Here is a 12,626-nt window from a genome sequence, read left to right on the forward strand (position 1 = left end):
AAGTAATCTTCTATGGTCTTATTTTTTCCCCTTTTTTGGGCATTTTCCCAGCCAGTTACTTGACTTCTGGATCCTTTATCAAGAGGAGGGTCCTAGTGCTCCTGCTCACCCCAGGACCATGCTCAGGGTTGAGATTCAGATTGGTTGCTCAATTGCCCTAAAGGCTTTATGCTCAGTGCTCCAACAATGGAACAATGGACCCTGGTTGCTGCCTGCCTGCTGCATCCTCCAGAAGCCTCTGCTGCCCAGCCTCTGCTGCTGCCTTGGACCAGGGCCAGGGGTGGACTCTGCTCCCTTCTCACTCAGGTTGAAAATGCCCTCTTACTGACCTTTGGTGCCTGTGGATCGAGGGATCTGCGAATCACTGCTGCTTCTGGGGATTTTGCCCAGAAGCCTGCCCCTCCCAGAGTCTCATGGCTGAGACTGGGCTGGGCTCAGCACCTCATCCAGTGTGACAGACCTTTCCTGTTGGCCTTCCAGGTCACCCTGGGCTGGAAATCTCCTCCACTCCATCTTTCTATGGCTTCTGATGCTCTGGAATTTGTTGAGAGTCTTTCTTTCCAGGTATTTTATGGGCTGTGGGGGAAGAGCTAAAGTATATATGTCTTTCTACTCAGCCATCTTGGCTCTGCCCCCTAACCCACTCAGTCTTTAGGATTAGATTGCTTAGTTTCCAATTAGTTTTTGGTTTATATTTCCATGGCCTTTGATCACATATGTTTTATTGCATTATGATCTGAGAAGGATGCATTGACTATCTCTGCCTTTCTGCACTGGATTGTGAGGTTTTTATGGCCTAGTACATGGTCAACTTTTGTATATGTGCCATGTACTCCTCAGAAAAAGGTATATTCCTTTCTATCCCCATTCAGTTTTCTCGAAATATCTTTCATATCTACCTTATCCAAAGTTCTATTCCTCTCCTTAACTTCTTTCTTGTTTATTTTGAAGTTAAATTTATCAGGTTCAGAGAGGGGGAGGTTGAGGTCACCCACTAGGATAGTTTTGCTGTCTATTTCTTTCTGTAACTCCTTTAACTTCTCCTCTAAGAATTTGGATGCTATACCACTTGGAGCATATATGTTTAGTGATGAAATTGCTTCGTTGTCTATGGTGTCTCTTAGTAGGATATAGTTTCCTTCCTTATCTCTTTTGATTAGATCTATTTCTGCTTTTGTTTTGTCTGAGATTGGGATTGTTACCCCTGCTTTTTTACATCAGCTGAAGCACAAAGTATTCTGCTCCAACCTTTTAGCTTTACCCTGTGCGTATGTCCCATTTCAAATGTGTTTCTTGTAAACAACATATTGTTGGATTATGGTTTTTAATCCATTCTGCTATCAGTCCCCATTTTATGGGAGAGTTCATCTCATTCACATTCACAGGTATGATTACTATCTGTGTCTTTCTCTCCATCCCCTTTCCCCTTGTTTATGTTTTTAATTGTCCCGGCTCCCTTCCCCTCCACAATAGACTTTTAATTTTTGACCACTGCGTCCCTCAGTCTTCCCTCCCTTCTTTCAGCCCTCCTCCCTTTTAATCCCCCTTTCCCTTATTACTTCTTCCCTCCCTTATAGCCTCCCCTCCCTTTCTCTTTCCCCTTTCCCCTCCTACTGCCTATAGAACTAATTGTATTTCTATACTTCACTGTATTTTTTGCAGCCTCCTTAAATCCAATGAAATGAGAGTACCTCTCAAACAATGCTCATCTCCCTCCCCTCTTTCCCTCTACTGTAATATATTTTTGTGCCTCTTTCTGTGATGGAATATATATTTTTCTGCCTTCTCCTTTTCACATCTCCCATTACAATCCCTTCACACCCTTAAATCACATTTGTTATCATTACATCATTTAATTTATACCCACTCCCTCTATGTGTATTCCTTTTATATTTCATAATAAATATACGATGCTCAAGATGAACAAGTATCATCTTCCCTTATAAGGATATAAACATTTTGCCCATATTGAGTAACAAATTTTTTTCCCCTATTTACCTTTTTATGCCTCTCTTGAGACCTGAATTTGAAGATCAAATTTTGTATGGAGTTCTGGCCTTTTCATCAGGAAGATCTGGAAATCCCTTATTTCTTTGAATATCCATCTCCTTGCCTGAAATATTATGCTCAATTTTGTTGGGTAATTAATCCTTGGTTGTAGTCCCAGCTCCTTTGCCTTATGGAATATCATATTGTAATTCCTTTGGTCTTTTAATGTAGAATTTGCAAGGTCCTGTGTGATCCTGACTGTAACTCCTTGATATTTGAGTTGTTTTTTTTTTAATTTATTTATTTAACTTTTAACATTCATTTTCACAAAATTTTGGGTTACAAATTTTCTCCCCTTTTATCCCCTCCCCCCACAAACACCAAGCATTCTAATTGCCCCTATGACCAATCTGCTCTCTCTTCTATCATCCCTCTCTGCCCTTGTCTCCGTCTTCTCTTTTGTCCTGTAGGGCCAGATAGCTTTCTATACCCCTTTACCTATATTTCTTGTTTCCTAGTGGCAAGAACATTACTCGACAGTTGATCCTAACACTTTGAGTTCCAACTTCTTTACCTCCCTCCCTCCCCACCCCTTCCCTTTGGAAGGCAAGCATTTCAATATAGGCTAAATCTGTGTAGTTTTGTAAATGACTTCCATAATAGTCATGTTGTATAAGACTAACTATATTTCCCTCCATCCTATCCTGTCCCCCATTACTTCTATTCTCTTTTGATCCTATCCCTCCCCATGAGTGTTGACCTCAAATTACACCCTCCTCCCCATGCCCTCCCTTCTATTATCCCCCCCCACCCTGCTTATCCCCTTATCCCCCACTTTCCTGTATTGTAAGATAGGTTTTCATAACAAAATGAGTGTGCATTTTATTCTTTCCTTTAGTGGAATGTGATGAGAGTAGACTTCATGTTTTTCTCTCACCTCCCCTCTTTATCCCTCCACTAATGAGTCTTTTGCTTGCCTCTTTTATGAGAAATAATTTGCCCCATTCAATTTCTCCCTATCTCCTCCCAATATATTTCTCTCTCACTGCTTGATTTCATTTTTTTTAAAGATATGATCCCATCCTCTTCAATTCACTCTGTGCACTCTGTCTCTATGTGTGTGTGCATGTGTGCATGTGTGTGTGTGTAATCCCACCCAGTACCCAGATACTGAAAAGTTTCAAGAGTTACAAATATTGTCTTTCCATGTAAACAGTTCAACTTTAGTAAGTCCCTTATGACTTCTCTTTGCTGTTCACCTTTTCATGCTTCTCTTCATTCTTGTGTTTGAAAGTCAAATTTTCTTTTCAGCTCTGGTCTTTTCATCAAGAATACTTGAAAATCCTCTATTTCATTGAAAGACAAATTTTTCCCCTGAAGTATTATACTCAGTTTTGCTGGGTAGGTGATTCTTGGTTTTAGTCCTAGTTCCTTTGACTTCTGGAATATCCTATTCCATGCCCTTCAATCCCTTAATGTAGAGGCTGCTAGATCTTGTGTTATCCTGATTGTAATTCCACAATACTGGAATTGTTTCTTTCTAGCTGCTTGCAATATTTTCTCCTTCACCTGGGAATTCTGGAATTTGGCCACAATGTTCCTAGGAGTTTCTCTTTTTGGATCTCTTTCAAGCAGTGTTCTGTGGATTCCTTGAATATTTATTTTGCCCTCTGGTTCTAGAATCTCAGGGCAGTTTTCCTTGATAATTTCATGAAAGATGATGTCTAGGCTCTTTTTTTGATCATGGCTTTCAGGTAGTCCCATAATTTTTAAATTGTCTCTCCTGGATCTATTTTCCAGGCCAGTTGTTTGTCCAATGGGATATTTCACATTATCTTCCATTTTTCCATTCTTTTGGTTTTGTATTGTGATATCTTGCTTTCTCACAAAGTCCTTAGCCTCCATCTATGCCATTCTAATTTTGAAAGAACTATTTTCTTCAGTGAGCTTTTGAATCTCCTTTTCCATCTGGCTAATTCTGCTTTTGAAAGCATTCTTCTCCTCATTGGCTTCTTGAACCTCTTTTGCCAATTGAGTTAGCCTATTTTTCAAGGTGTTATTTTCTTCAACATTTTTTGGGGTCTCCTTTAGCAGGGTGCTGATTTGTTGTTCATACTTTGACTTCATGTCTCTCATTTCTCTTCCCAGCTTTTCCTCCACCTCTCTAACTTGATTTTCAAAATTCTTTTTGAGCTCTTCTATGGCCTGAGCCCATTGGGTGGGCTGGGACACAGAAGCCTTGCCTTCTGTGTCTTTGCCTGATGGTAAGCATTGTTCTTCCTCATCAGAAAGGCAGGGAGGAAATGCCTGTTCACCTAGAAAGTAACCTTCTATAGTCTTATTTCTTTTCCCTTTTCTGGGCATTTTCCCAGCCAGTGACTTGACCTATGAATATTCTTCTCACACCCACCTTGCCTCCTGATCCTCCCAGCCAGCGTTTGGGGTCTTTGAGTTGTTTCTTTCTGGCTGCCTGCAGTATTTTCTCCTTCACTTGATAGTTCTGGAATTTGGCAGTGATATTCCTTGGTGTTTTTAGTTTGGGATCCCTTTCAGGAGGTAAATAGTGGATTCTTTTGAAGACTATTTTGCCATCTCAGTCTAGGACTTCTGGGAAATTTTCCTTGTTGATTTCTTGGATGATATTGTCCAGGCTCTTTTTTTCCTCATGGCTTTCAGGTAGACTAATAATCCTTAGATTTTCTCTCCTCAATCTATTTTCCAGGTCAGTGAATAGTGGATTCTTTTGAAGACTATTTTGCCATCTCAGTCTAGGACTTATGGGAAATTTTCCTTGTTGATTTCTTGGATGATATTGTCCAGGCTCTTTTTTTCCTCATGGCTTTCAGGTAGACTAATAATCCTTAGATTTTCTCTCCTCAATCTATTTTCCAGGTCAGTGAATAGTGGATTCTTTTGAAGACTATTTTGCCATCTCAGTCTAGGACTTATGGGAAATTTTCCTTGTTGATTTCTTGGATGATATTGTCCAGGCTCTTTTTTTCCTCGTGGCTTTCAGGTAGACTAATAATCCTTAGATTTTCTCTCCTCGATCTATTTTCCAGGTCAGTTACTTTTCCAATTAGATATTTTACATTTTCTTCTATCTTTTCATTCTTTAGATTCTATTTGACTGATTCTTGATGTCTTATAGGTTCATTAGCTTCTACTTGCCCGATTCTAGTTTTTATCAAACTGTTTTCTTCAGTTAATTTTTGCATCTACTTTTCCATCTCTCTAATTGCTACTTGAAAGGGGTTGTTTTCACCAGTTAGGTTTTGGACTTCCTTTTCCATTTGTCCAATTTTCCTTTTTAAGTATCTGTTCTCTTCAGTAAATTCTTTGCATATTTTTAAAATCATTAACCAGTTATTTTTCTGTTTCTCAATTTGGGTTTCAAAATCCTTCCTTAGCTCTTCCAAGAAGACTTTCTGTGCTTCAGAGAAGTTCGTATTCCCTTCAGAAGTTTCAGATGGGAGTACAATCTCAGTGCTGACCTCTTTGATATTTGTGTTTTTGTCCTCATCTCCACAGAAACATTCTATGGTCTTTTGTTTTCTACTTTGCTTCTTACTCATGATAATAACCATTTTCCTGGCTTTTAAAGTAAATCTCTGCGTCTATGGCACAGGGAGCTCTGTCCCACATTTCTTATGCCTAAAACTTGAGACTTTGTGTATTCTGGCCTGTGATTCTTTCAGCTAGAAACTAAAATACCGCAGCTTACCTGGTGCTAAGATGGCTGGTGTTTGAAAGCAGAGGTCAGGTGAAATCTTTTTGGCTTTTTCTTGTAGTTACCCTGAAGCTAGCTCATTAAGTGTGGGGGAGGGTTGGTCTGAATACCAGAGGCTCCTTTGCTGAGGTAGAGCATAGGCAAGCTCAGTTGTCTGCACTAGTGTCTTTCTGATTCCACTGGGGTGCTGAGGCATGCCTGGGGTCCTGGGGTAGGCAGTTGCTGGCTTCACTCCCCTGGGGTTCAGGATCTTCTCCTGATTTTTTGAGGTGGGGCTGTCTGGGGCATCTCTGATCCTACACAGGTCACCTTTGAGCACAGCAAAAGAAACCCTCCTTAGTGATCTTTCTAGCCTCATGAACTGAGAGTCTCTTTACCCTTTCTCCTACTCCCACTGTTCCAGGATTTTTCCTGGGGAAATATTCTCTGAGCTCATCAAGGTCAACAAAGGGAAGCAGATCACACTTACCAAAGACTCCGCCATCTTGGTTCCCAGAACCAGAAAATCCAAGTAACTGAATTTGTCTGAGCCTTGATCTCTGTACTTGTCAAACACCCATCCCAGTTGCCTGGCAGGGTTATTGGTTAAACATGAAAGGGGCCAAGGAGTGATGGTGTGCCATAATTACTCCAGAGATGTTTTGTGGAAAGAAGTCAGGGGCTTATCCAAAAGAGATTTAAAACTCCCAAGTCTCTCCTTCTCTGTAAAGTGAATGCAGATGAACTTCATGTTCTCAATCTAGAACCCAATGATGACATGATCCCAGGACAATGTGACCTCAGAAGCCTTCATCCATTAGTACCAGTTCTACCTTTTGGAGAGCCACGGATGAACTCTAGAAGTCCCTTTCACATGACAGCCCTTCAGATATTTGATGATGCTCACCATGTCCTACCCACTGACTTGGGATGCTGAGGGGAATGGGAGGAGCTATCTATCAGGCAAGGTGACCAAAGGGACTGCTGCTCTTAGTCTCTTTTCTTTTCAGATGTTTCTCCACCAGGATAAGAGTTCTATTTCATTGAGGGTCTCCTCCCCTCTGTGACATGGTATATTGGTCCTTTGGAATGCTGTTTCCCATCCCCTGGAGCTGGAGTTCTTCACTCTTTTTAAGTTCTGGATCTATTAGCTGAGAGTCTAGGAAAGTCTATAGAGCTCTCCCTTTTCACAATCATGTTCTGAAAGGTGGGAAATAAAACACCTAGGAATAAAATACAAAAGAAGTGAAGTGTATTGAAATTCAGGTATTAAAATACTAAAGAACCAAGTGAAAAGACCCCATATTAAGAAAGACTACACAAAACCCACTCCAATTTATGAATCTTCTTCTAAAACTATGGTACCCAGAACTGGACATGATACTGCAGAACATAGTCTGATCAAAGTAACAGAAAAGGAGGCTCTTAGCTATGTGCTGTGGTTCTCTGAGAGAAGTTATGGTTCCATTACTTTGCCCCTGCTTCCCATATCTGATGCTCATTGAGTGTGAGGTCCACTAAAATCACCAGGTCCTTTCTGAAGCCAAGTCTCTTCAAAGCTGTACTTGTGCACTTGGTTTGTTGAATCAAGGGTGAGAAGACGTTAGGTTTCCATCTCTTGAATATTCTGTTTTTAAATTAGACCATTCTTTTAGCCCATGGAAGTCTGTTGGAATTTGGTCATCATCCAACATATTAACCATTTCACATAGTTTTATTCCATTAGAAACTTGTCAAACACAATGTACATGTATCGTTAGTCACAAAACGATCTTTGAAAGGCGTGATTGAGGACAGAGCCCTGTGACTTGGCATCCTGGAGGAGAAAGCTAATCTACAGCCTATGTGGGTGTTGAAATGAGGCAGGTATCATTTCAGGCAAGGGCATGTTTACCACCAGGACTCTGCATGCCCAGTCAAAAGTAAATATTAATCTGTGGACTTAGGTCTGCTTGGAGACAAAAACTCCTCCAGAGCCCTGTGGAAAGAGAAGAGAGATTTTCCTTTATTTCCAAGATGAAGGCTCACAATTTTCTGCCCTTCTCTTGGGCAGTAGGAAACCTTGTCTTCTTAACATACTGGGGCATGACTGAAAGTAAGAAACTCCTGGTTTTCCCTCAAGATGGAAGTCACTGGCTCAGCATGAGGGATGTGACTGAAGAGCTCAGTAAGAAGGGGCATGAAATTGTGGTCCTGGTTCCTGAAGTTAATTTACTCCTTAAAGAATCAAAATTCTACAAAAGAAAACTCTACCCAGTCACCTACCCCCAGGCTGAACTGGACAGGCGTTTCCAGACATTTGGCCACAATCTCTTTGCAGAGAGATCTTTCTTGAGTGCAGCCTGGGTTGAGTACTGCAATAACCGGCTTGTCATCGACATGTTCTTCCTCAACTGTGACAGCCTGCTGAAGGACCATGAGACCATCAGATACCTTGAAGAAAGCCAATTTGATGCCCTCTTCACAGATCCTGCATTGCCATGTGGAATGATCCTGGCCAAGCATCTGTCCATACCTTCGGTGTACTTTTTCCGAGGTTTTCCCTGTGCTTTGGAGCACACAATGAGCAGGACCCCCAACCCCGTGTCTTTCATCCCCAGGTGCTACACTGCCTTTTCTCATCAAATGACCTTCTATCAGAGAACAATCAACTTCCTAGTGAGTCATTTAGAGACCCTCCTCTTCATGGACTTGTACACAAAATACTTAGAAATTGCTACTAACTTCCTAAAGAGAGAGGTGAACCTGCCAACCCTCTATGAACAAGGATCCATTTGGCTGTTGAGATATGATTTTGTGTTTGAGTATCCCAGGCCCATCATGCCCAACATGGCTTTCATTGGAGGAATAAATTGCAAGCAAAGGAAAAGACTCCAACAGGTTAGTGTTTTAGCTTTCTTGGGCTTTTCTGTCTCCTAATTCTGCATAATACGTGCCCGCAATGGATGTCTGCTTAATGCTTGCTGACTGGAACTGACATGCACTAAAATGAACTAGTGGATAGTGCCTTTCCCCATCACTGATTCAGCCAATCACATTGTTGTTCTGGACAGAGGAGATAGTGTTTCCCTGAATTTGTACGTCTGCTCACCCAGAGTACAGACGGACTGATTGTATTTCAAGAGAGAATAGGGTGGCATTCCAACAAAGGAAACAATCAGGATATTCCCTGGAGGGAGTGGGGGAAGGAAGGAAGGAAGGAACGAACGAAGTAAGGAGGGAGGGAGGGAGAAAGGAAGTAAGGAAAAGGAAAGAAGGAAGAAATGCAAGAAGAAAGGAACGAAAAAAGGAAAGCAGGGAGGCAGGAAGGGAGGGAGGAAGGAAGAAAAGGAAGGAAGGAGAGTGGGAGGGGAAAAACAAAAGAAGGAATAAAAGAGATAGAGGCCTGGCTTTCAGGCAAAGCACCCAGCTCTACGTTCCATCTCTGTTACATCCCAGCTGAGTGACCTGAGGAAGACACAGTTCCTTCCTAGTTCTCATTTTCCTTCTGTGTCAAATGGGGCACTTGGTTCTGCTGGTATCTGAGGTAATTCCTAATTCTCTTTCTATTCTCTTGGTGTCTATAATCTATTTTCTGATCCCAACTCTGCTACTTTCTGGGTGGCCTTGGGTAAGTCACTTCTCTCATCTACATAATGAGGAAATTGAACTAGATCATCTATTCCAACTGTAAATAAATGTTCCTTGGGGAAAAGGTTTGTGTTCAGAAGAACAGGAGATAAATTTGGACAGGCAAGATGGGGCCAATCCTATAAGTTTAGAACAGAAAGAAGTCGTTTGTTCTATATATTGTTATTTGTTTTGCTACATAGTCCCTCATTGCATGTTAACAAACTTGTAAAAATGCTTTTTCTAAAACTTTGATTTCCAAATTCTCTTCCTTCCTCTCAGCCTTTGAGAGGTCAAAACGTATGATAGCAGCAATACATATGAAATCATGGAAAATGTATTTCCTTATTAGCCATCTTGCAAAAGAAAACTCACAAGAGAAAAAGGCAGTAAAAAATATGCTTCAAGCTGCATTCAAAGTTCAAGATTAGAAAGAAATCTTCCAAAAGATCTAAAGGAACGTCATGTTTTCAGATGAGGCCACTGAGAGCCAGAGACGTTCAGTGACTTACCCAAGATCGCAAAGTGTGTGGGGGACAGTTTTCTGAGTCTCTGCCCAGAGTTCTCCCTGTTTATTATAGAGCTGTTGCCATGTGGGAGGGGTCATGAGAATGGAGGAGAAGGCACCACGTGTGATGAGGGAGTGGAGATGCTGGTCAGCAGCTAGGCGATTCTTCATTCATCCAAATGATGCTATTCTCTCTGTCCTCTGTACAAGGAGGTACAATTAGGTTGTCGAGGTGATGTCAGGTCAAATCAACAAGCAGTTCTCAAATGCCTACTGTATCTCAGACCAAAAAGTTGACATCCAAAGAAAGAAAAAGGGAGACTCCTTATCCCAGGAAACTCACAGTCTAATGGAGAGACAACATACATATGGAGAGCAGCCTAGGAGGCAATGAGGAATAGTAAGAGGACTTAGAGAAGGCTTTCTGTACAAGGTGGGAGTTTGGGACATAAAGGAAGCCAGGGAGGTCAGAAGGTGGAATTGAGGAAAAAGAGCAATCCAGGTGGGGTGGGGGACAGCAAGGGACAATCCCTAGAGCTGAGAAAGGGTGGATTTTTTGTGGAATTGTCAGGAGGCCAGAGTATGATCCAAAGGTATGTGTTAGGTGTAACATGTAGGAAGACTGGAAAGGTAGGAGGATCTGGTGATGAAGGGCATTGAGTGTAGGGAGGAGGGCCTATAGCAGGATGGTGGAGGGTCTGAGTTAAGGGGCTATATCCAAGAGTTGCATCTTAGTTGGAATTGAGAAGATGTGGCCACCAATTGGTAAGAGGGGTAAAGAAGCAAGTGAGAAGGTGAGGGTGACACCTGGATTTCCCACCTGTGTGCTTGGGTTCGGGAGAGGAAATGGTGGTGCCCTTAACAGTAACACGGGACTTTAAAGGTGTGAGTTTGTGAGGGAAGGAAATTAATTCCAGTCTGGACATTGTGAGTTTAAGATATCTGGGATATGCAGGTCAGGAGGTCTCAAGCGTCAGGCACTTGGGAATGTGACACTGGAGGTCAGTAGAAAGGTTGTGGATATAAAAGGGGAAGCAACATGACCCCTGTTCTCAAAATATAAATGGATCTAGGTGAATAGGATCATGATGTTCAAAAAAAATGTGATTCTTGCATTCCAGGAGTTGATCATTTCAGAGCTATTGAGCAGTGAGACACCAGGGGAGGGAAGCAAGGGAGAGAAGATTGTATTTGATATTTTGGTGGGTCTGTGCCATACCTTCCCTCCAGTACCTCAGATCAGACCCTTCCTTGCTCATCCAAGATGATTCTTGCCCATGGTTCCCCAGAAATACTGTAGCTGTCTTACTGAATCAAGGCCTTTCTTTAGGTCTATTAATACTCTAGGAGGACCAAAACAATATCTAGGCTGTTGATTGGTAAATGTTTGATCCTGGCTTCTCTTGTCACAAGAGTGGCCCACCTTTTCTTCTAGGTGCCCATTTCCTGCATGACAGGCTTATGTGTTCTCTTGTCCATCGATCCTCACCAGTAATGTGTTGACCACCAGATCATTTAGCAAATGAAATATTTTGGTCAAGAGGAGGAGAAATCAATGATGACAGACATTAGGATATTGACATTTCTTTTAATGATTAATCTAAGGAAGTCAGTCATAGAAATAAACAGCCAAACGATAAGTCTCTCTTCAAAGGATCTTTACCCTCATAAAATTTAGTGCTTCCATGGCCAAAGATAAGGCACACAACTGTCAAGAGAGGGAAGAGAGCAGAGTTTAGAGACTCTGCTCTTTCAATCCTGGACTTTGCAGAGATGGCCACAGGGTTCCGACCTTGGTCCTGGGTTCTGGTGGGGCTGGCTGTCTGTGCTGCCTGCCTGGGCTTTGTCAAAGGGGGGAAGCTGCTGGTGATCCCCATGGATGGCAGCCACTGGTTCAGCATGCGTGAAGTGATCCAAGAGCTCAGTCTGAGAGGCCACAAAAGTGTTGTCCTGGCACCAGACCTGTCCCTTCATATCAGGGAAGGCCAGAATTACACTCTGAGGACCTTTCCAGTCACTTTCAGCAAGAAGAGTTTTCAGGAGCTAACCGGATCACATTTCCAGTGGACGTTTGACCAAAAACCTTTGGTGAAGAGATTCTTTGACACTGCTATACTCTTCAAGAAGTTGTCTGAGATGTATTTAAGCTTTTGTATGGACTTATTCTATAACAAGGAACTGCTGAAGTCCCTAGAAGAGGCCCACTACGATGCAGTTTTAACTGATCCTGTTTCTCCCTGTGGTGCCCTGGTGGCACAGTATCTGTCCATTCCAGCTGTTTATTTCTTGCGAGGAGTCCCTTGTGGCATAGATACTGAAAGCACTCAGTGTCCTGACCCACCTTCATATGTCCCCAGAGTGACCACAGAAAACACAGACCAGATGACATTCCTACAGCGAGTAAAAAACATTCTATACCTTTTGCTCCAGAACATGATTTGCCAAGTGTACATGAAACCCTATGACATCCTGACTTCAGAACTCCTAAAGACAGACATGAATATAGTGGATGTTCTGCGCCATGGATCTGTGTGGCTTTTCAGGACGGACTTTGTGATGGATTACCCTAAACCCATCATGCCAAACATGGTCTTCATTGGGGGTATCAACTGTGGCAATGCCAAGCAGCTCTCTCAGGTTGGTAGGTGAAGTGTTTGCCAGCACTACCACCCAGTGGGTTAATTAGAGCCTCTCGTTTCTAAAAGAAAATCTAGCTACATTTTTAGTTAATCCCTAAACTTTTGTGTTCCAAGATGTGCTGTGAAGGTTGCTTTGTAAGGTTTGTGACATTTTCTGAATTAGGGAGAACTA

At 42.1% G+C, this 12,626-nt stretch overlaps 1 protein-coding gene and 1 pseudogene across 3 annotated transcripts in view; both read left to right on the top strand.

The window, feature by feature from the left end:
* Nucleotides 1-12,626, top strand: part of LOC140525374 (UDP-glucuronosyltransferase 1A6-like) — a 148,061-nt gene that overhangs the window by 38,053 nt on the left and 97,382 nt on the right. Inside the window, exon 1 of one of the 3 annotated variants that reach the window (XM_072640732.1) lies at nucleotides 7,660-8,578. The exons of the other annotated variants lie outside the window; for them this stretch is intronic. Coding sequence (XP_072496833.1) covers nucleotides 7,715-8,578 — 864 coding nt within the window. The 5' untranslated portion in view covers nucleotides 7,660-7,714. Of the gene's footprint in view, nucleotides 1-7,659; nucleotides 8,579-12,626 lie in introns of those variants that run through there. 3 annotated transcript variants of the gene reach the window in all.
* LOC140525383 (UDP-glucuronosyltransferase 1A3 pseudogene) lies at nucleotides 11,485-12,479 on the top strand (annotated as a pseudogene).

The sequence above is a fragment of the Notamacropus eugenii genome, chromosome 2 (genome assembly GCF_028372415.1).
Source record: "Notamacropus eugenii isolate mMacEug1 chromosome 2, mMacEug1.pri_v2, whole genome shotgun sequence".
NCBI classification, from domain to species: domain Eukaryota; kingdom Metazoa; phylum Chordata; class Mammalia; order Diprotodontia; family Macropodidae; genus Notamacropus; species Notamacropus eugenii.